The sequence below is a fragment of the Salvia splendens genome, chromosome 14 (genome assembly GCF_004379255.2).
Source record: "Salvia splendens isolate huo1 chromosome 14, SspV2, whole genome shotgun sequence".
NCBI lineage: Eukaryota > Viridiplantae > Streptophyta > Magnoliopsida > Lamiales > Lamiaceae > Salvia > Salvia splendens.
This window is the reverse complement of record NC_056045.1, coordinates 19,698,626-19,723,655: the sequence shown is the minus strand read 5'-3', so window position 1 is coordinate 19,723,655 and position 25,030 is coordinate 19,698,626. Positions and strand designations below refer to the sequence as shown.

General features: G+C 40.1%; 2 protein-coding genes across 2 annotated transcripts; both read left to right on the top strand.

The window, feature by feature from the left end:
* The first annotated feature begins 20,023 nt into the window (after positions 1–20,023).
* LOC121766051 (mitochondrial dicarboxylate/tricarboxylate transporter DTC-like) lies at positions 20,024–22,501 on the top strand. Its single transcript, XM_042162380.1, has 6 exons — positions 20,024–20,258; positions 20,610–20,693; positions 21,184–21,245; positions 21,479–21,840; positions 21,927–22,141; positions 22,227–22,501. The coding sequence occupies exons 1-6, from the start codon at positions 20,142–20,144 to the stop codon at positions 22,281–22,283; spliced, it is 897 nt and encodes a 298-aa protein (XP_042018314.1). The 5' UTR covers positions 20,024–20,141; the 3' UTR covers positions 22,284–22,501.
* An 835-nt stretch (positions 22,502–23,336) lies between these two features.
* Positions 23,337–24,933, top strand: LOC121763631 (NHP2-like protein 1). Its single transcript, XM_042159690.1, has 5 exons — positions 23,337–23,454; positions 23,582–23,702; positions 23,815–23,918; positions 24,441–24,572; positions 24,665–24,933. Exons 1-5 carry the CDS (start codon positions 23,452–23,454, stop codon positions 24,689–24,691), a joined length of 387 nt encoding a protein of 128 aa, XP_042015624.1. The 5' UTR covers positions 23,337–23,451; the 3' UTR covers positions 24,692–24,933.
* Positions 24,934–25,030: the final 97 nt, after the last annotated feature.

The window sequence follows — 25,030 nt, the reverse complement described above, 5'->3', positions numbered from 1 at the left end:
GCCGTTCCTGCTCTTTGACAGTAAAACCAACAGTTTCTTTGGGAAGGATGAGGTTCCTGATCATGTTTGGAATAAGGCGATGAGTTTTGACTGTGATTCGGAGGTCGTTCGTGATCGCCGGAAAAGCTCGGCTTCGCCGTCAATGGCGGACCGGCCCCCAAGGCGCCTGGAGACTTCCCTCCAACGGCTGGTCTCTGTTTTTGAAGGTCATGCTCATGCAGATCCTGAACAAGACTTATCTGCGACGCCAAATGTGGGTTTCCAACCAATTTCGGAGTTCGCCGTCGGGCCGAATTCGAACGTCTCCGATCACTCAATGTCGGCTGAAGAGCTAGAAGATGATGACTTACTTGATGATGAAGAGGAATATCTGAAAGAATTGGAAGATCAGCGAGTCATTGATGAGAAAAACGGTCATTTTGACGAAGGGTTCCTTCCGCCGTTCATGCCGACGGCGACGCGTGAGGAGGCCGAACAGTCCATTGACCGGTCGTTTGCAGCTGCTACCATGTCTCTTGACACGTTCGTAGGTGAAGGGGACGGTCTGAATTACAGGATTCATGGGATTGGAGTCAAGGATTCATCGAAAGATGGTGGAATCGGAGCTGGTGGAATCAGAGCTGGTTCAGGCGGGTTTGAACAGCCACCATGCAGACCTACTGACACTACCATGCTTGACTCCATACCTCTACCCATTGGGAATGTACAAGCTGTAATGATAAAGTCTACACAATCTTTTTCAAGCTCCAAGAATCAAGGTAACAACTACTCTACTTTAGGTGTGGAACGGCTGGTGTCAGATGTGCATGGGGAAATGAATGGAGAGACTGCTGCATTTCTTGACCTTGCTGAGAATCGATCCCTGGTGGAGCAGCTTCCCTTAATGGATCAACAAGATGGGCCTTCGGTTTTGGGCTCCGCATCTTTTTCGCCGATCCAGGTTAGTCCAGCTTCTGGGCCTGCTCCTTTTCCATTCATTTCTGCCCATTCAATTAATTCCACCCAGCCCATTTCAAAGACACCTCCTATTCCATCCCCTACAGCCCAAATCCCCCAGCAACCTAACCCTCCACACCCATCAACCCAACCCAAAACTCAACAGCCCAAAATCTCTTCACCCCCTTATGAAACACGTTTCCAGAAGGCTAAAAAATTGCAGCATCAACACATTTTCAGAGTTCCTAAACCCCCAGCCCGATTCCCTGTTAATTCTTCTTCATCTTCAAAAAATAAAACCAAAAAATCAAGCCTTGGAGCTTTATCTCAGTCAGCTTCGGGATTAGCCGGAAGAGAGCTCACGGCTTACCTCTTTGCCGCGAATTCCGAACAGCAGCCTGCCCATAAAACCACCACCATGCAGCCGTCCATTTCTGCCCAGACATCGACCACATTGCAGCTGTCTTCCTCTGCCCAGAAAAATCAGTTTCGACGCCCGATTGCTCCAGATTTTTATGATGAAGACATGTTGGAGTTTCCTCCTCTTGAACTCACGGGTCTGATCCACACGGGGGTCACCGGAGGGAGCTCTTTGCAAGGCAGTTCAGCGGCTGCTTCCTTGCCCTCTTCGCAGCCCCAAAATGCCGACAATCCATGGAAAAATTCAAAGAAAAAAGGACCGAACAGGGAGGCTGCCATTTCGGCACAAAATTCTCATCCCGACAAATCAAATGAAGGACCACCTAACGTGCATTTTGCCCGCTCCATGGCGGATGTTCTTCGGTCGGGGCAGCCCGCGGAAGGTCCCATCTTGCTTGATCGTGAAAGAGCCGATAAAAGAGGCGAAGTCCGCATTGTCGACGGTAAACCTTGTTTATTTTTTTCGGCTAATGAGACTGCTCTTCTTGCAGGCCGTTTAGGTCCCGCCATCGTCGGCAAATTTTCACACTCCATCCCCCCTGCCCACCAAATCCAGAAGGCACTAGGTAATATGAAATTTGTTGGTGCTATGTCATGGAACTTCTTGAATGCGAAGCATATTTTTATTCAATTATCTGATATGAGTGATTATGTGAAATTATTGAATGGGCCTAACAACTCACCTGTTTGGTATGTTGACCATCACCCGATGCGTGTTTTTAAATGGACTCCTGATTTCGACCCTTTTTTTGAAATCCCTATTGTCGCAATTTGGTGTAACATACTTGCTTTGCCTGTTCACTTATTTGAAGAGTCTTCTCTTATTGCAATTGGTGAGATGCTAGGCAAACCTGTTCAAGTAGATAGGGCCACTATCACTAGATCCCGCGTTTCTTTTGCTCGCATTTGTGTCGAGGTTGATTTGTCGCGCCCTATTGTTGATGAGATTGATATCGATATTGCGGGGAAACATGTCAAGTTGAAGGTAAAATGGGACAAGATCCCTCTATATTGCTCCGAATGCAAGCACGTTGGTCACTCGGCGTCGACGTGCTATGCATCCGGGAGGCGGCCTATGCCTCCCAAGAGGGACTACTCACAAAGGCCGACCCCACAGACCGGGCCCCCTCCCGGCAGAGAGGGAGAGTCGCATCAGGCAGGTCCTAGTAGACAGCCTCTGGGCACGAGGTACCAGCCTTTTGCTAGCCAGCCTACAGAGAGGCCACCCCCGGAGGTTGGACAGCCACGGCGTCAGGAGAGGCGCAACCAGGGCGTGGTGATCAGAGACCCGGCCCCTAGCCCCATCTCACACCATGGGCCTACTTTAGCAGCCGCAGAGGGCTCTCAGGTTGCATGGGACGGCGGCTTCGTCGTGCCTAAGAAGAAGAATAAGGCCAAGAAGAAGAATAAGGGCAACAAGAAACAGGCGAACAGGACCTCGGCGAGGACAGTGTCAGAGGGAGAGGGTCATCAGGGCATGGAGGCGGATGAGTCCTCGTCAGGGAATGAGCGGGGCTCTAGATCCCGTTCGCCTTCTATTACACGCGGATTCGGTTATGGGCCCCTAGCGATGGTTGTGCATGGTGATAACATGTTCGGGGCCTTGGAGGATTTTCCCTCGGGTGATGACGAGGTTGAGGTAGACAGCGATGACCACCGGGATCATATGATTTGTGAGGTACCAAACACAAGGCTTGAACCCGACGATCCGGTGCTGCAGTACATTGGACCCACTTCCCCTCCCGCAGAGGGTTCATCGAAGAAGGCGAGGCTTTCGGCCTCGGGAGCCTACTGAGTTTCCCATGTCTTCTCACTTCATGATCTGGAATGCCCAGGGGATAGCGAACGCTACTACCCAGGGTACTTTCAAAAATATGATCGATATGTATAGTGTTTTGTTTGCCGCGGTGCTTGAGCCCCAGACGAATTCCCGGCCTTCTTTCTTTAGTAGGCGATTTGGGTTACAGTTTAGGTGTTCGAACACAAACGGTAAGATTTGGATCTTCTCTCACAGGGACTGGCAGGTCGAGGTCATTGATGACTCTGAGCAGGTCCTTCAGGTCCGAGTTTCTGCTGCGATATTCCCTTTTTCAATCTATCTCTCCGTAGTGTACGCTAAGTGCTCGAGGGAGGGGAGATACGATCTGTGGAATAAGCTCAGGGACATCTCTCTAGCTACTGACGGGGCCACTTGGCTTGTTGGTGGTGACTTCAACATCTTCTTGTTGGAGGAAGAGAGACAGGGCAGCACGACAGACAGGCACGGAGAGATGATGGACTTCGCCGACGCCGTAGCAGACTGCCAGCTTCTGGACCCAGGCTTTGATGGCCCACCGTTCACATGGACGAGGAGTGGGCTCTGGGAGAGATTGGACAGAGTTCTTCTCGGGGAGCACTGGACGACCGCCTTTGCGGCTACCAGGGTGACTCATTTGCCTAGGATCTCTTCAGATCATGCCCCTTTGCTTGTGCGGTGCCAGCTCACGGCTCAGATTCCGAGGCCTTCGTTTAGGTTTCAGAACATGTGGGTTAGGCATCACACTTTCAGGGATGAGATTGCCAGAGTGTGGACGGCGGAGACGGGCTTCTTCGGCATGCTTAATCTTCAGTTCAAACTCAGCAGAGTTAAGGGTTTTCTCAAGGGTTGGAACAGGGAGGTCTTTGGGAACATCTTTGAAAAGCTGAGGGAGGCAGAGGAGGCGGTTGCCGCTGCGCAGGCGGCTTACGACGGGGACCCGACAGGAGCCCACAGGAGTGAGCTTAGCCGTTGCACCGCCCTCTACGTACTCCGCACTAGGATGGAGGAGGATTTCTGGAAGCAGAAGGCTGCCATTCGGTGGGCGGCAGAAGGCGAAAGGAACTCCAAATTCTTCCATGGGTGGGTGCGACAGAAGCGGGTGAAGTCCCGGATTCACGCCATTCAGGCAGGAGGACAGACACTCACGTCGGAGGAGGACATCAGACAGTCGGCGGTTGACTACTTCCAGCGGCTTCTCACGTCAGACGTTGAGCACTTGGAGCAGCCGGACCTTGATCTCTTGCGCGGTCTCCCAGACTCCATCGACCGCGAGGGCCTCTGTGCAGTTCCTGACTATGATGAGGTGAGGGCGGCGGTCTTTGGCATCAGTGGGGACAGCGCCTCGGGACCGGATGGCTTCTCGTCTCTTTTCTTCCAGCACTGTTGGGACATCGTAGGAGCAGAGGTGGTGGCAGCGGTGGCGGACTTCTTCTCAGGAGCTCCCATGCCCCGCAGCTTCACGGCCACGACCATCATTCTCTTGCCGAAGAATGCAAGCCCAGCGACCTGGGCAGAGTACAGGCCGATCAGCCTTTGCAACGTGACCAACAAGATCATCTCCAAGATCTTGACATCGCGTTTGGCGCCGCTGCTTCCTCAGGTTGTGGCGCCGAACCAGAGCGGTTTTGTAAAGGGTCGCTTGCTTAGTGATAATGTGCTCTTGGCTCAGGAATTGATTCACGATATTGGCAGGTCGCTCATTCAGAAGGCAAAGTCGCCTAATCTGGCCCTCAAGCTAGATATGGCTAAGGCCTATGATCGAGTGCAGTGGCCTTTCCTCCTCCTGGTGCTTGAGAGGATGGGATTCCCGCCGGGGTGGGTGAGTATGGTCGATCGTTGCATCTCCTCTTGCTGGTTCTCAGTGCTCGTGAACGGGGCTCCGGCAGGTTTCTTTCAGTCTACGAGGGGACTTCGCCAGGGAGATCCGTTATCGCCGTCGCTGTTCGTGCTTGCTGCAGATTATCTTTCGAGGAGCTTGAACAGGCTTGTGGACACACATCCCGATATGGAGTATAGATGTGCTAGGCGCGCGCCGGCCATATCCCATTTGTCTTATGCCGATGACGTTATCATCTTTGTCAGGGCGCACAGACAGTCCGTGGAGAGGCTGGTTCATTGTCTCGAGCACTATTCTGCCGTGTCGGGTCAGATGGTGAACAGGGGAAAGAGTCATTTCTACCTCTTTGAGAAGTTCGACGCTTGGGCGGCTGAGGTGGCAGAGGCGAGTGGATTCCAGCAGGGATTCCTCCCTTTCACCTACCTCGGTGTCCCTATCTATAAGGGGGGGCTGAAGGCCGGCTACCTTTTAGATATCCGACAGAAGATGGTGGACCGGATTCACAGCTGGTCTCACAGACATCTTTCTCTTGGAGGGCGCCTCGCTCTGATCAAGAGCACCCTTGTAACCATCCCTCTTCACATCTTCCAGGTCCTGAAGCCGTATCAGTATTGGATGAGGGAGTTGGAGCAGATCTTGGCCCGGTTCTTTTGGGGCACGGTTGGGGAGCAGAGGAAGATTCACTGGGTTAGCTGGAAGAAGAAGATTTGTCTGCCGTTGGATGAGGGAGGCCTCGGCATCCGTCGTTTCCGCGAGGTCGTCAAAGCTTTCAGCATCAAGCTCTGGTGGAGATTTCTCGCGCAGGATTCACTTTGGGCGCAGTTCACCATGCGCAAGTATTGTTTCCATGCTGGTCGCGCTTTCATTTCTCCTTACTCTGTGCATGATAGTCCTATTTGGCATCGTCTCACGGACATTAGAGGTCAGGTTCATGGTCTCATTAGGTGGTCCCTAGGCGAAGGGCGGATTAGTTTCTGGGACGACGTGTGGGTCGGGGATCTCCCCCTTAGGACCTATTGTCCGCCCGGGACTGATCTTCCTGCCGCTGAGGTCTCTAGATTTTGGCATGATCATACTTGGCATGTTGAAAAACTGCATGATTATCTGGCTTTGTATGGTGTGCCTTTGCATGTGTTGGATCTTATCAGGGCTGTTCCGATTGAGGTGGGCAGGCGGGATGTGATGCGATGGAGCCTCACTGGCGATGGCGAGTTCTCGACGGCCTCAGCTTGGGAGCTCATCCGGACACGGTCCCCTAGACATTTCGGACTTCGCATGGTTTGGAATGCTGGGCTGACCCCTACCATCTCTGTCTTCATCTGGCGCCTCCTCCTCCAGAGGCTCCCTGTTGAGTGTTATGTTCAGGCCCGTGGTATCTCTCTTGCATCCAAGTGTCTCTGTTGTGTCTCTTCTATTTCAGTCGAGTCGTTTCAGCATTTGTTTGTGTCGAGTCCTCTGGCGAGATCGGTTTGGGATTACTTTGATGGCCGGTTCCCTTACATCAGCACACACATTCACACGTGCACTGACATTGCACTTAGATTAGGTTTTTGGTGGAGGTCCTCTCACAGGGCCACCGCCTTGCACATTAGTTTCATCATTCCCTGTTTGGTATACTGGTTTATCTGGACGGAGAGGAATAGCTGCAAGCATCGCGGCATTTCTTTTCGTTCTTCACATGTTATTTGGCAGGTTGTTCGGCACCTGCGGATCTTGGTGGCGGCGGGTGTGCTAGTCCCCCTTCATTGGCGCGGTTGCACCCCGGCCGTTGACTTCATGCCTTTGGCTCCTCCTCGCCGGCGAGTTCTGAGGTCCCTGCAAGTGCTTTGGCATCCACCCGACGCTCCTTGGGTGAAGCTGAACACCGACGGGGCCTTTACTAGCTCGACGGGACAGGCAGGCGGTGGGGGAGTGGTTCGGGGCTCAGACGGTTCTCTCCTGGGGGCCTTTTGTACGCCTCTCGCAGCTGGGTCGGCCTTCGAGGCGGAGCTATTAGCTCTTCTTCACGGGCTGACACTGGCTATGCAGTTCTCCTCGCATGTCTGGGTCGAGATGGATGCGGCAGCAGTGGTCGCGGTGTTCACTTCAGGACGCAGAGGAGCAGCGGATGTGAGACATCACATGGCCCGCATTCGTACTTTGCTCGCACAGATACAGTTCATGTTCTCTCACATCTTTCGAGAGGGCAACCGGCCAGCTGACTTTCTGGCAGGTAGGGGGGTCCAGACCCCTGCCATCACCTTCTTCGATGCGGATTCAGCGCCTCGGTATTTGAAGTCGCTCGTCAGGATGGACCAGTTGGGCTATCCGAACTTCAGATTCAGATATCGAGATGGATGACTACTTCACTTGGTTCGTGGTTTTGATTTATGGTTTTTTTATTTCCTTTGGATTTGGCCCGCTTTTGGCCATCATCCTTGTCCGTTTTATGATGTATAGCTTTGTTATGTTTATTCTCTCTTTAGTTAGATGGTTAGTACCCGGTCTGTGGGGATACCATAGTAGCTTTGTTAGCTCTTGTGTTTTGTATCTCTCGTGCGGACCGAGTCACTTTTGGGCTCGTCTGATGTATGTTCTTTTGGTGATTTTTGATATATACAGGTTGGGGGTCCGCCTTAACCCCCCGCCGTGATGGTTTTTGAAGGAAAAAAAAAAAAAAAAAAAAAAAAAAAAAAAAAGTTTATTGCATAGAATGATAGTTTTGCCGGATAGAATGATACTCTGAGTTGATAAAATGATACTTTTGACTGACTGATAAAATGATAAAATGAGCGAAATTCAGAAATTAAATGAGCGAAATTTGGATACGTAAATTTTATCATGAGCGAAATGACATATTTACCCCCACGCTTTTTTTTATGAAGTAAATCTAAGTTTGAATCTAGACCACGTGATTTTAAAAATGTGTGGTCCAGATTTAGTTATAGGGTTATTACGGAAATTGGGGTTATCATTATAATGCACCCCTATATATATATATATATATATATATATATATATATATATATATATATGGTCCTGTTAAGTTGAGATTTTTTAGCCTAATTGAGAACTAAGATGCATTTTCAGCCATTTCATAATTTTCGCGCAATGTCAACTACGGAGACACATAGTCAACTAGGGGGCATAATTGTCATTTTTGCGCGATGTCAACTACAGAGACATTATGTGAACTATTATGTCAACAACAACATTTTACAAATAATTAATGTCAACAACAAATATTTTCATGTCAACGACCTATATTATTTATGTCAACAACAACGTTTTACATATAATATATGTAGATATATGTAGTTGACATTATATGTATGTAGTTGACATGGATTATATATGTAATTGACATGGACACATAGTTGACATTATATGTGTATATTTGACATGAATTGTATATGTAGTTGACATGAATTGTATATGTAGTTGACATAGATTATATATTTAGTTGACATTATATGTGCGTAGTTGAAAGAGAAATAGCTAAATCTTGAATCTAACTCTTAGCAACTAATTCTCAACTGGGGTATTTCACCAAACACCTAGAGTGTATTATGATTAAGCTTGATTCCCCAATCCAGCTCACATCTAACACAATTGATAATCCAAACCCTAAACTTTCAATTTCATAAACGAATCAATAATTAAGCTTGCAAAAAGTTCAAATCCTATAACAAAAATAAATTTTGGAAAATCAATCTCTCAAATCAGTTCACATCCAACACAATTGATAATGCAAAACCTAATACCTCCAAATCCATACTCGAATCAACAATTAAGCTTTGCAAAAAGCTCAAACACTGTTTATTAATTTATCGAGGCCATAAATCACCCTCGGCGGCGGCGGCGGTGGAGCTGCTTCTTTGATCGGCGACGATTGGTCGGAATTCACCCTCACCGGTGGAGCCGCGCACACCGGAATCACGGACCTGATTTGCACCGCCGGTGCGAATTTGGGGATTGTGACAGGTTGAGGTCAATTCTGCAGTCAATTTGGGGGAGAAGATGGCAAAATTCGTCCATCGCCACCGTTTCCTGCGCCAATTCCTGAGGTCAATTCCCTCCTGCCACCGTTTCCTGCGCCAATTCGTCCCTCGCCAAGCAGCACACGCTCCACACCACCGTGATCCCGTGCTCCGTCGCCGCACCGGAACACTTCATCAGCCTCCTCACGATAGCGCTTTTCCCCTCCGTGCACGTCGCCATGGATTCCAGCAGCGCCAGCGCTTTCTCCACCGCGCCTCGATCTGGATCCGGTTTGGATAAGATCTGGATGGAGGTTCGGATGATTCCGAACCGAATCAGATCCTTCCTCGCTGTCCTGGTTGTTGCGATCGCTGCCAGAGCTGATAATCCGCCTTCCACCGCAGATGAATCACTCTCTGCGGTGGTTATGTGGTATAGATTCCGAAGTAGATCTGGTTGATAGGAGATTTTCATTTATTTTCAACCGAAATTACCATTATACACTTTCATAACTAATTAATCATAAAATAAATTCCATGTGACAAATTCTGGACCACTTTCATAACTAATTAATCTGGTTGATCGGCTGATAATGCATCTTAGTTCTCAATTAGGCCCAAAAATCTCAATTGATTACAACCATATATATATATAATATTTATAATATATTATATTATATTGATTATAAAATTTATACAGTAAAGCCCCTACAGTAATTTTTTTCTGCATCCGCCACTGGCTGGTACAATCTATAAACCAAAAAAAATATTCCTAGATGATGATCTTTATATAAATAGTTAAGATCTGATAGGTTGGGAAAAGTAGCATACCTTGTGGACTAGACAGTCCCTCATCACATTCTTATTGACTGCCTGAATTGGTTTAGTCTCAAGTGTGCCTTTAGGCTTTGATTTTCTTTTTGCTGGTACCACTTCAGTGAAAGGAAAAATACCCAACTTTCCATCAAATTTGGTCTGGCCATCCGGGCCAAATTCTGGCCTACATACTACACACATGAACATCACTTTTGTGATGTACCTCTTTGACTTGCATGCCCTATATGGCTCATCTTCATCCGGCAAGAGGTAATACCTGCCTGGTGTCTTGGTCATATAGAACCATTTTTCGTCAATGTGGACTATATTGTGAATGATTTGAAACTGAACTCTACCAGCATTTATGGTGGGCTGAAGTTGACTAAGACACCATTTCAACCTAGCTAACTTATTCACTTTAGTCAATGCAGGTTTTATAGCATTTGTATGTGACTTGAGTTGTTTCTGCTTAATCCATTGACCAAGTGTACTCTTACTTACATACAATTTATTTGTCATTTTTCTAATGGAAGACATTTCAAGTGTGGATAAATTTATAACCTTTTCTTCATCTAGAGTGAACTTGTCTGAATGTTGATATCCTTTAACCTTGCCTTCCATGTTTGCAGGTTCCCCCCTTTGCATCTGCTTTTTTGCTGCCTTCCATAGCATGTAAACTATCATGATGCCAAACTCTTATGTCGCCTCCATAACTGGCCCTTTTATGAGCACTCCATCAGTGTTGTGCTTGAGGAGGAACTGCACCACCAAGTTCTTCCTGCTGGTGCTTAAGTATAGACTCTGTCTTGACCCCTCCTCCATCCCAATGATGAAGCTTTTCTAAGGGAAATGATAATCACAAATGTTTGGGTTTATTTTTTTTTTGTTTTTTTGGGAGGTTGGTGGAGGTTGTGTTAAATGCAGCCTTGCTAATGTATTTATATGGGTGCTTTGAATTCTGAAATTTAGGACAAATTTTAGTTCAAATTTTCCTCTAAAATGTTTAAGAGAGAATCTGAAATTTTTTGTAATCCTCCTTGTAATTTGAACAGATTTCGGTACTTATGTGAAATGGAAGGCAGCTATTTGTGGTAATGTTTGGTTTTCCCTTTTATTTTCAGTTTTTGAGAAATTTAAATCAGGAATAATAAAAACTAAATCTAAAATAATTAAATTCGAAAATAAAAGAAAATTGAAATCTGTCACAGAAATAAAATGAATAATTTTTGTATTCAACTTAGCCTTTAAGTGGGTCCCAAATTTCACTACCACACTCCATTTATTACACACTCAAATAATTTCTTAAAACCCGCGCCGCCCATGAATGAGACTCCTATTGGTGGACGGAGGGAGTAATATTTAGTTTTTAATTCTATCGTATTTTTGTGTTTTTACAAGAATAAGTCTTGAGCTAATTTTGGAGATTCATACTATTAGTTAGTGAATATCAACATCGCTTCAAGGCTATCACAAATCACACTATTTTCTTGTCATATCAACTTTTAACCCACTACTTCATCTCAGGCTTGAGAATTGAAATCAAACATTCTGTCCTAATCCATAAACCTACAAATCTTGATGAGGCCGTGACATTAGAGCATTCGCAGCGGTGCTCTCCCCGCAAGGACGGCGTCTGTGCCGCTGGCGCGGCAACCCCCTGTCCGCTGCTGTGCTCTTGCCGCTGGCACGGCGCTGCTCGATGCATCGAACACGTCCGTGGCGCTGAGCATGGCGACGTGGCGCGTTTCTATTGGCCGTTGGCATTTTCTTTTTTTAAAAAAAAAATGAAAATAATACCAATATATATATATATATAGGATTGTGATCAAGATAGAACCATTCTTAAACGTAGAACCATTCTTAAACGTAGAACAAATGCCAAACGGAGGTCGTTAGATCTTTTAATCCAATGGTGTTGATTTGCACAGCAACTTCCCATTACAACCAAAACTATTATTAATGGGTGAATGCAGAGAAGTGAAAAAATAAAGCATGCATGGACTCTTCTTCGTTTCATTCATTCTTCCATCAACATGTGAGTTTTTTCACATGTTGAGTCCGGAATGTCGTGAAAACATAGTCTAATATGTATGATTTTTAATCTTGACCGTCATTTTTTCCTCATCCAATGAATAAAATATGTAGAGTTCTAGGTTCTACACTTAAGAATGATTCTATCTTTAACGCAACCCTATATATATATATATATATTCGGATTCCCAAAAATATAGCCGTTTTAATACCGTTTTTTTAAATTTTTTTTAAAAAAATAATCCCAAAATCATCTATAAATACACACATTCATCATTCATTTGGGCGAAATTCGGCGACGAGTAGTGAGTTTTTTTAACTTTATAAATTTAATTAGGTAACTTTTAATTTTTAGGATTTAAATTATGTAATTTTTTATTTTTAAGACTTTAATTATGAAATTTTTAATTTTTAGGATTTTAATTATGTAATTTTTAATTTTTTTGTAATTTGTAATAGTATTACGGGTATTTTTAATGTATTTTAATATTGTGGAAATGTTTTTAATTAAATTGAATAATTGAATGATGAGACCCTTGAGCATGTCCTTCCGGAAGAGCATGTATGTGAGTGTTGTGTTCTTGGGGAAGAGCTTGGAGTAAAAAAGTAATAAAAGTGGGTTCGGGCCAGTGTTGTCAAAATGTCGTTCGGGTCGCTCGGGTCGCCTGGGTCGCCTGGGTCGAGACCATCACCGCCCCAACATGGGTGGGTTGATCGAGATACAGGGTCGTCGTTGGGTCGCCTGTGTCGCCCTAAACACATGCTATCTCTGATTTTCTCAAATCTCTCACATGTTTTCTGACTCTCTCAATCACGATTCTCTATATATATGCATGCACCACATCAAACTTTTCAAACCTACTTTCTACACTTTAGAATTCGGCCTCTTCACTCCTAAACAAATAAACAATTCAAAGATCTTTTGCTGCCACCCTTCATATATTCCTTTGTTTTGATATTTTCAGACAATGGTTTCAATTATTTATTGTGTTATGACTTATGAACTGTTTTGATATTTTGATCATTTCTATTTTCCACTTTATCTCTATTCACATGAATTGCGTCTACATTTATATTATTTGATATATTATAAACATTAGAGCAATATATTTATTTTATTTAATATTAAAAGGCAAAAAAATTAGCCTAGATTTGTGGGTCTCTCGACCCCGCCGACTCGTCGACCCGCGACCCAAATTTTCACCTCATCGACCCGGTGCGCCCCGCGATCCTAACAACACTGGTTCGGGCCCACATCTTTGTTCTTAACAAAGAGCACGGATGGGGATGCTCTTAGCCTCTTTACATGAACAACGAGTTGCACTTAAAAAAAGGTTTTCTAAACCCAACTTTGGGAACGTCGAAAACTCATTCTTTCTAAGACTATTGCACTGATAATGTAAAAATAAAAAAACTCATTCTTTCTATAATGTTCTTGCTGGTGGGGGTGTGCTGCATTGTTAGTACCCAATCGAAGAGGTTTTGTTACATTGTAACTTTAGATGAGTGGAGTATAATACAATACCAAAATATTTTAGTAAAAAAACAATACTACATCCATTTTTTAATAATATTTTTTTTGAAATGACACGAGTTTTAATGCACAATTGATAAAGTAATAGAAAGATAAAAGAAAAAAGTGACTGAAGTATTTTAATGGAAAATATGTTTCTATCTCATTAGAGAGAAAAAAAGTTTTTTAAAATAGAAAGTTTCTAATTTTAAATGACAGGCAAAAATGAAAATAATTTCTATTTTTAAAGGACTAATGTAGTATGAAATTTATATATCACAGTATATCATTTTGAACTGAAATATGTACTAGTATAATTTTTTATTTATCGAAATGTTATGTTCTAGAAAAGAAGCTTCTATTACTATTCCAATAGTTGTTTTTGGCAAACGCATCTTACATGTTTGTGAGCAACAATGATGGAGTTCTATGAGTTGTCATTTTAGTGGTTAATAGCTAAAAAACACACAAATTTTTGGACGATTTAGATTTTTACCACGAACATTAAATATGGTGAAAAAATATACTCCCTCTGTCCCATCTTATGCAATGGATTTCTTTTCGACACGGGAATTAAAAAAATGATATGTATTGAGTTAAAGTGGAAAGAGTAAAGTATGATAGAGGAAAAAGTAAGAGAGATAAAGAGAGAATAAAATAAGAAAGAGAGAATAAAGTAAGAGAGAGTGAATAAAGTAATATATGGTTGAAGTTTTATTTTTGGCTAAAAAAGGATATCAATCACTTGAGATGAGACAACCCAAAATGAAAAGTTGATCACTTGAGGTGGGACGGAGGGAGTATCAACTTTTAACTTCTTGTAAATTTCTAATGCTAAAATTTTTGGGCGAATTAAAGTTTGTGTATTTTTTTACGACATTATAAGTTCTTCCTATAAACTATGTCGCTTAGAGAAATCGATGGTTAACTCCCGGTGCACCACGTAGGATTAAGTTTGGGGAAAATTAAATTTTTTGGGAAATTCACTATCAGTTGAGAGTTGGTGTTTTTTTCACCACAATTAAAGACTGTTAAAAACCTGAAAATTGACCAAAAGTTGGTGTATCTTTTGCTATTATCCCTTTTTGGCAATCGTTTCTTAGGGCTGGTTTGGTTGCCATGTTAGTGGCCATATCCACCCTTTTTCCTTGGTTTGGTTGCCATGATAGCACTATCACAAAGCCCGAAAAAGTGAAGAAAGCTCGTCCAGGCCCGAAAAACTGTCCATTAAAACGTGATAACACAATCGCACACATTTGCAGCGATTGTACACTGTTCCAACTTGATACCCACAAATACCCCTTCTCTCTCATCTCATCTCAGCTCTCTCCTCCTCCCTACCTCTCTCATCCCATTTCTCTTTCCATCATCTCTCCTCTGACGCCTTTAACCACCTGGTCCAGTCCAACTCCAAAGGCGACGAAGACTCTCCGGCGAAGAAGAAGAGGAAAAGCGAGGGGGTGGAAAAAGAGTAAAAAAGAGCTAAGATGATTTATTCTTGAGGTGTTTGTACTGATCATGTAGCATTGGAGCTCGATTCTTCATAGGTTTTGATTCTCATTCACATGAAAATTATTTTTTTCTTTTACTTCATCTTTTCTGCTGTTGAATTTGATGTGATTTTGTTAAAGAATAAAATTGGTAGAGGTTAGTTTGTTGGATGTTTGGGAAAGGATAAAATTGCTTTTTAAAAAAGAAGGAATTTTGTCCAAGGACATCACGCAACCTCCTTCCGGCGGATTGCCGCTCGACCTCTTCCACGAAGGCTTTGATTTTAGGCTACTTGCTATGGGACGGGAAGACGAAGCCTAATTTTGGTCAACGAGTTAGAAATTGGATTCAGATTTTGTGATGAGGGAGAAGAAGAAGTTTGAATAGTGTGACTTGATGAAGAAGATTGAATTGTGTGTTGTAATGATCATTAACATTCATTTATTTAACTTAATAATCATAAAAAATAGATACACTTACCTACAAATATATGTAGTAATAAGGATATTTTTATCATTTTACATCTTATCTATAAATCACTATCTTGTTAACCAAACAACATCATGAAAATACTATCTGACACTATCTTATTTTCGGCCCGAAAATACTGTTGGAAACGTGAGAAATGTGGGGGAAAAGAGAGAGGCTTTTGGCCTTTCATGTGGCCAAGTCCTTTGGCCTTTCAACCCCAATTTCTTTATGTAGTGTCTTAATGTCATGATCTTTCATGCCTCCATCTCTAGCCTATATAAGGCATGGATTTGTAGATGGAATAAAAAAACCAAAAACACCAACAACAAACATTCTCTCTTTTCTCTCAAGGTCTCTACATCATAGTGTGCATCTTAGGAGCATTGTCTAGCTCGATTCTCGGAACTCCATCAAGTTCGCCGGTGCCTAGCGGGTTTGAGGTGCTTCTACACGCTAGGAGAAAGTCGTTTTATCTTTGGGGGCAATACGCCATTCCGTGAGCACTAGCCGGGGCGTAATTTGTCTTGCGGAAATAGGGCTTTCCTCGACTCGACTTATAAATTTGGTTTGCTTTATTTCCGTTGTAATTTTCATTCCTCTTTTGTTGCAAGTTTCCTTTCGATTGTAATAGTTAGAGTACCGCCTATACACGGCTTGGAAATTTTATCCCCCTATTTCTAACAAATACTATCTTAAGATAACTATCTTATTACTTTCTGTCATGGCAACTAAACGAGCCCTCCGAGTATGCAATTCTATCAATCTCATTTTAGTGCTTTTTAGGCTTCTTTTATTTTTACAATTTCGATTGATATATTTTTTTTAATTCATAGAATTTTCAAATCACTTGTTAATTGTGACTTCCATTATTTTGACAGTCAGATTTGAATCTTTTGATGACTTCCATTATTTTGGCAGTCATTTTTATTATTATTAATACTTAATTCATCCATGAAATTTTGTCTACATTTTGAAAATATTGTTCACTTTACTTTTTTTTTCAATTTTTGGTAAGTGGGTCTCATTTTTCACTAATTCAATACATTCACATTCTTTTACAAAATTAATACTCCAAGTAGGATACACATTCCACTAACTTTTTTTATCTCTATTTTCTTCACATTTTCTTAACACGGTATTTGGAAAAATAGTATAAATGGTAGTACTATCTTTTACATTGTAATTATATGTGTGTTTTACATTAATTAAGAAAATTATAAGCAGTGTATTGTAATCTTATGTTCTACACAGATTACAAAAAATATTTGTTTATGATCCAAATACTGTTTAGTCCAGGTTGTACCACGCATGTGTAGCACACCGGAACATGACTCTTTAGGGCATACGCATGAGTGAAGTGCAATCAAAGTTTATACTATTATTTATTCGAATAGATTTTTGGTGCAAAGGCTTTTCTCTAAACAATATTCCACTTTTGTATACTCCATACAATACTATGCGTATATATATTGAACGTTCGTTTAACTATTTTATCAATAAAATATGGAGTATCTTTTAGAAAAAAGTTATAGGTCATGAAATTAGAAAATATAATGTTGTTGGTGAGTGGAAGTGAAATAGTTGGGGCAATACCCAAAATAGAAGTGGAGTATACTTTATTGTTGGAAGATTAGTTTGTTATGATCACATTCATTTGTTTTCACATGCATTTTTTTTATTTTATTTTTCACATGCATTTTACTATAATTTATTTTTAATTATATGCAAGTTGTTTAATATTTTATTTATTATGATGTACTTGTATTTAATGCCGAAAATGTATTTGTGATAATAAATATTGGACCTGCGTATTTAAGAGTTATGGTGGCATTTTGTCACCCAACTTACGCCTTAATTCATCCTCTTTCTCAATCAAGCAAAAAGACTTCCTACTTAAATCTTTTTAGGTTACTCCAACTTTAAGGGAAGCTAATGTCACACCCGTACTATGCACGACATATTGTATTTTAATCTAAAATGTATATAATATTGATTTGTTATATAACGTAAATATCAAATAAAAATCATTTATTATAATTAATCCATATATATTAATTAAAATCTTTAAATACCTAATACAAAAATTACAAACACGCATCCATAACATATAATTAGATCTTAAACCTTAAAACCAAATCTTAAACCCTAACCCGAAAAAATCCAAACCTAACCCGAAAAAAAACTCAAACCCTAAACATAAATCCTAACCCCAAAAAAAATCCAAACCTAACCCGAAAAAAAAACTTAAACCCTAACCCGAAAAAAAATCCAAACCTAACCCGAAAAAAAAACTTAAACCCTAACCCGAAAAAAAATCCCAAACCAACTCGAAATCAATGGGTTCTTACCCTAACCCGAATAAGGAAACCAAACTCAAACCCTAACAAAAACCCAAACTTGCGCATTTTAAGTTCAAACCATTAGTATAATATTTTTCCAAAACTCTCATTTATAAAAATATTGATTAATATATTTTACCCATTAAATCACTTTTCTTGAGTAAAAATTGTTATGTTAGTTTTGTATTTTGACTGTTGCAGTTTTGGTTTAGGATAATATACGAAAAATATTAAAGTCAATTACGCATTTTAAGTTCAAACCATTAGTATAATATTTTTCCAAAACTCTCATTTTATAATAAAATTTATAATTATAATACACATTAAAAAAATATCTTTATATGAGTATAAAATTATAAATATATGTAGAAAGAAATGTATACAACGATACATTAGATAAAAGTAGTTAACTTTATGAAAACAAATTTGTAAGATACAAATGCATTTAACTCATAATTAAGATGAGATTTTGGTTATTTCAATTCATTCAATATTATAAATAATATAATTATTGAATTCTAATATAACATTGATTTTTAATCACAAAAGATACGATCGCAATTTATAAGTTATACATATTGATATACCCAGCATTTGACAGAATTTTATAGGTACATTCAATTCATAATTAAGATGAGAAAAATAAACAAAAACTTTTCACTTTATGCCTTAAAAATCAAAACAAAGAGTGATGACAAAAATCCAAAATTGTTATAATGACACTGATGTTATTTCTAAAAAAAAAAATGGGATATTGGTATCTGAACTTTTATCAAACTTAAGTATTTCACGCTAACTTTAAAATTGGCCTAAAATATCACAAATTTTACATTTTGTTTGTTATTTCTCATAGCAGGTCAATTACCATATCCACCCAACTTCTATGCATTTTTTTAATTCTACTTGGAACTACTAAATCAATGTGATTTTCTATATAGCTTTTATCCTACTTGTCACGAATTTAAAAATAATCAAAATATCATAAATATTTCATGGTTGCCCACGTATAATAAGATTTTTGCCGAAGATATGTTATTTGGGCCGCCATGAAAAAACAAACAAAATGTAAAGTTTGTGATTTTAAAGTTCGTGGAAAATATCAAAATTTGATTAAAGTTCATGATTTTAGGGACCAATATTCCAAAAAAATCATCATAACAACTTTTTTTTATAAAGATCTACTACAATCACACGTAGCTACAACGTAATATATGCTACAATTATTGTTCTTACTGCTTACTAACTCTTCTATCTTACTTAACTAATTCATTAAAACCCGTGTCGTTTCAAACGTTTTTAATTTTTAAGAGCGAAGGTAGTAGACTAGTAGGTTTTAGCAATACATGTTATTCTTAAAATTACATATTTTTTTTTAGGGAGTATTTACTGTAATGGTTTGGGAATCATTGTGATAAAAGAAAAAAGGCATCCAACCTTATATATTTACTTCGAAAACGTGTTGATATTTTGTTATGGAATTTTATCTACCTTATATATTTACTTTGAAATGTGTTGATAATTTATAAAAATAGAATTCTATCTAAAATATTATTCCATGTTTACATACTTGAAAACCAAAATATTGAAAATGACAAAGTAAAAGAAGTTGACCTCAACTTAGCTATCCAAATATAGACCTTCCACATCCAAAGGGGTGAAAACATAAATTTAAGAAGTATAGGGGTGTTTGTATAATAACTAAACAAATGACGTAGATTGGTCAGCAAAGTTGGGCCTCTCGAAAAGCGCAAACATTTATTCTTTTAATATTGCTTATTTCTGTTATCGTCCCTAAATTTTTCTTCAATGTTAATTTTACCCCAAACCATTTCATACATTAATATACTACTACTATCTTTCTTTGATTCTCAGCCCTTCGTCGAGGGCGATTTTTTCAAGTAAGCATAAATAGCTGAAAATGATGGCAACAAAGAATTGAGCATGAAAATTGAGGTCAATAATTAAATAAATAATACTCCCTATTAGTAGAATATTAATTATTATTATTATTATTATTATTATTATTATTATTATCAAGTTTATTTTCTTTTAAAATTTAGACATATTTAAACAACTAAAGTATAGTAGCATATCCTTATTAGCTCACATAAAATATATTGATTGGAAGTAAATGCTTAGTTCATAATTATGGAACATAAGAGGGAAAAAGGAACATAGTTTGGGACCAACATTAATACAAGAAACCATTTTTCGTTCTCAAATTGGATTATTAATTGGTTTAAAATCAAAATCCAGAAACGCCAAATTGAGGAATACATGTATTAGCACATTTATTATGTATATTTCTCACTAATTTATCGTAAAGATATGAGTTAGTTCGTGGGGGGAAATCGACAAATTTAACAATTGGGAAATAAAGTAGTTTGAGATGGCGGCATTAAAAAACCCTATGCATATTCACTTCACACAAAAGGCCCTCGAATTGTTCACCTCGTTGCACTCTTTCTCTCTCTAGTTATCTCCCATTTTGGCCGAGGAAAGCTAGAGAGAAGGAAAATAAAAGAGACAAATGGCCGCAGAGAAGCCGAAGTCAGCTGGAGTTTGGCCTACGGTGAAGCCCTTTGTTAATGGGGGTGCATCTGGAATGCTCGCTACCTGCGTTATTCAGCCTATCGATATGATCAAGGTATCCAATTTTGTGTTTTATGTCACATGCTTACTCGAATAAACTGCAGTTATGAGTTGATAAAGATTGAATTTTTGAGGGGATCTCGTGTGTTGTTGTAGATGAATGTTGGGGTTTTGGCATGTGATAGATCTTAGATGAAATGGGTTTTGATTTTTGAAATTTGTTAGGGGTTTGGTGTCTCTGTGGATCTTCCTGTTTGTTTCCCATGCCACTGCCTTGGGTTATAGATCTGTTGTTTATGGGGTTAGAGAATGTTTGAGATGACTGAGTGATTCTTTTGTATCAGCTGAAGGGTATTGATTATGGAATGTTGATCTTGATTTGTGAGGTTGTGGTTTTGATTTTCAGGTGAGAATACAGCTTGGCCAAGGATCAGCTGGTGAGGTGACCAGGAACATGCTTAAAAACGATGGTGTTGGTGCCTTTTACAAGGTTTGTTTTGGTATCTGTTGTGTTTTCTTTGTAGCCAGATGGCGGTTTTGAGATTGAACTAAATGGTAGTAGATCATTTGTCTCACATTATACTATCTCCAATCGAGCTGGGGAATCGTTTGAAACTGTCTTTTGCGCTTTCCAAGCACGAACATCTTTTTATTTTAGATTTGTTTACAGTTGATGATTGGAATGTTTTCATAAGCAATAAGTTTCCAAATAATGGTGGAAAATTTTGGGACATCACTCCATAGATCAATCGGTATGGCCTGAGAATTTTGGCTTTTCAATTTTGGTTGAGTAATTGTGCCATTTCCATCTCTGTTTTTATCCCGAATACCTTTAAGCCTCTCTCCTTTAAATTCTAATTTGCTTATTAGCCACAATGGTTATTGATTCAAGATCGAAGGCAGTAGGCACTTCTCTTTCATGTATATCAGTTGTCAGCGTTGCTACTTGACTAATTTTTTAATGCTATTTGTTTCTGCAGGGTTTGTCTGCTGGGCTTCTTAGGCAAGCAACATATACTACTGCTCGTCTTGGGTCTTTCAGGTATGATATTTATTTCGATCTTGTTGCTCAATGGAATCAAACTAGTGGGTCATACTCATCTTGTTATGCACTTATATTGCAAGTTAGATATCTGCTAACTACAACTCATTTTTCATCAAATGAACCGTTTCAACAATAGGCATCTTTTGAATGGAGAAAACTCAACATTTCTCAATCTGCACAATTTAACAAGTGGCATTTACTTATTTTGGAACTTGTATTTTGTGTGGTAGGATTTTGACAAACAAAGCAATAGAGGCTAATGATGGGAAGCCGTTGCCCCTTTACCAGAAGGCTCTATGTGGATTGACTGCAGGAGCAATCGGAGCATGTGTTGGCAGTCCTGCTGATCTGGCACTCATTCGTATGCAAGCTGATGCAACACTACCTGCTGCGCAACGAAGGAATTACACCAACGCATTTCATGCCCTTTACCGTATTGTTGCTGATGAAGGAGTGCTAGCTCTGTGGAAAGGTGCCGGTCCAACTGTGGTGAGAGCTATGGCACTCAACATGGGTATGCTTGCTTCCTACGATCAAAGTGTGGAGTTCTGCAAGGATAGTCTTGGTCTTGGCGAAACTGCTACAGTCGTAGGTAGGACTCTTTCCACATGCACCTAGTTCTTTCCTTTAGTCTCGATTTTTGACAGAGTTGAGAGCATTTTCTCTATCTTTTCCCAGGGGCCAGTTCCGTATCAGGTTTCTTCGCTGCAGCCTGCAGTTTGCCCTTTGACTATGTGAAAACCCAAATCCAGAAAATGCAGCCCGATGCTCAAGGGAAGTACCCTTACACGGGCTCTCTCGACTGTACCGTGAAGACATTGAAAGCTGGAGGACCCTTCAAATTTTACACTGGATTTCCTGTATACTGTGTCAGGATTGCTCCTCATGTCATGGTATATACTCTGTTTCTCTCATGAAGAGCCACTGAAAGAGACACTATTGATTCTTGTTTTCTAACTTTGGTTTTCGACATTGCAGATGACCTGGATTTTCTTGAACCAGATCCAGAAACTTGAGAAGAAGGCCGGGCTGTAACTCGAGCTGGAGAAGCCCGTTTTTAAGCTCTAACTTCAGAATAATGTTTGGAATACAAGGGTTATTATTTTGAGATTAATACTTCTGATTTTTTGTACTGAACTGGATTGTATTCAGATTTGGATAGGAGAAAAGTTTGCATTTCACTTAATTTGGAAGAGTTGTTTTATTGATTTACTAAATAATACTCCAATCAATACTGCTTTGAATTTCTATTACATACTTTTGTTCTTCATCTCTCTAATATGCTTTCTTCAATATTTTCTTCAATATTTTGTGTATTGTGGGTGATCGACACTAGCAATAGTTCATGATAGTTAAGAATATTAAGTTTAATTTAGTTCAACAAGGCACTGACTAAAAGATATACTGTACTACTTAAAACTATGAGTCTACTGATCAGTCTACTTTGTAGAAGAATATAAAACTATGAGTCTACTGATCAGTCTACTTTGTAGAAGAATATCGAAAATACACAAAATTTGAGTTAATGTATGCATATCTACCATGTATCCTCCCTCAATTTACTGAACGTCGAATAAGTTGAATATGTTGTTATGATTTGGCCAATTTAACGTACATTAGTAAAAAAAATTAGATGAATTTTAAGTTTTAACTGAATTACATTTGATTAACATCACAACCAAAAGATAAGAGAAATAGAAAAATTTGAATATTGATTTGATTAAAGCCTCCCCTTAACGGGCTACTGCGTACCCTGATTGAACCTCTCACATGATGTCGGGCCGGAGTGTGGTGGCCATCAAGGCGATGGAATCGCCTTTTGCTGCAGTGATGATCTATTTGGTACCATAAAATTGAGGATGTGGGAGGTTTGTTGTATATAAAAAAATACAAAAAAAAAAAAGATTTAAGAAAATATATGACAAAAGTATGTCAAACGTCACATACATACCTCTGCTGCTATTAAATTTACTGAGATACATTTTGTTTTGTTCAGTCATGCTAAAGTACGGGCTTTATACTAACATCCTAAATTATGGGCTCTAATCTATACAATATAGGCCTGTTTTCTGTCGGGCCAAGGCCGGCCCATTTGTATCCTAAACCCTAATTCTTCTTAGCGGTCTCAAAACCCTATAAATCTTTTCCTCTTGAATCCTCGGCACTCACAATCCTAGTAGTTTGAGAGCTATCCGCCATCATCATGGTATAATTCCTTCCTTCTTTGATTTCCGTTTCTCAATTTGAGTATTTTATGTATACGCTATCTATTACTTTATCATTTTATCCCTTTATTGGATTATGCTTGCTGAACTCGTAGAGTTTGTGTGTAGACTGCCGAAGCTGTGAACCCTAAAGCATATCCGTTGGCGGATAGCCAGTTGTCGATGACAATTCTCGATTTGGTTCAGCAAGCTGCCAATTACAAGCAGCTCAAAAAGGGTGCTAATGAAGGTGAGGTGTTTTTTCATGTGTTTGTTACTTAATTTTTGGCTTTTTGGTTGTTGTTTGTCAGTTATGTGGGTATTTGGTTTTGTTTGAATGCTTAGTTGTGATTTGGTTGCAGCTACTAAGACTCTGAACAGGGGAATTTCTGAGTTCGTTGTCATGGCTGCTGATACTGAGCCCCTTGAGATTCTTCTTCATCTCCCACTTCTTGCTGAGGATAAGGTAATCTTAGTTTTGCTTGCTTATTTAAATATAATTGTTCCAATGTTGTGTGGGTGAAAAGGTGCAATGTGCTGAGCCTTTTACTTATGCATAGTTGTAAATTTTGATCATTTGATTAGTGGCTGATTTGCTATTTCTACCCATCCTGGTTTGCTGGTTATGGTCTTTGGTTGAATTATCTGAGTGCAGTGGAATGTTTGATTGATTCCATTTCTTCTGTGCCTGTGTTATAGTGACACAATTCTGCCAGAATCACAGCTTCAGAACAATTTAGATTAGAGTTTAGTATTGTAATTGCCTCCAATATATGGGCACACTGTTTGAATTAAGCACATAACAAACAACTGTATTAACCTGACGTTATTTATCTTTAGTGTTACATAGTCTGATGCAAACTAGCTTGATAGTCTCTAATGATTGTAGTGTTCTATGTTATTGCTTTGACTGCACTTCCTGATGTAGCTGATTATAGTAGTTTATGATGAATGACCAAATGAATTGCTATGTGATGTATGATTGCAGAATGTGCCGTATGTGTTTGTTCCATCCAAGCAAGCTCTTGGTCGGGCATGTGGAGTTACAAGACCAGTGATTGCCTGTTCTGTGACTAGCAACGAGGGAAGCCAGTTGAAATCTCAAATTCAGCAACTGAAGGTAAGAAGTGAATACTTTTATGTAAACAACTGAGTCAGTGGTTTTTTTATTTGGCAAAATATGAATACTTACACTGTTTGTTTGTTACACAGGACGCGATTGAGAAGCTCCTGATCTGATTGCGTAAAGCCTTATCCAGCATGATGGGCCTCTGGAGCAACTCTTGCTGAGGCTTTGACTGAGTGAGTTTGGGATTGTCTTGCTGTTGTTTTGCTTATCTCTTGGACGTGTCTGTAACCTAATTCATACGACTAGTTATGTACTATTGCCACATTATAGTCATGAAAACTTGTTTTTGGTCTCTATTTATGAGGATTGCTGTTTGATATTGAGTAAAATTTGCCCTGTGGTTTTTCTGGTATTCCATTTTTCTCCTCCCAAACCATACATTATTGCCGGTGTGCTGATGGTTAAATGTAAATGAAACAAAAACAAATTGTTTTAGGGGGCATGTGGTG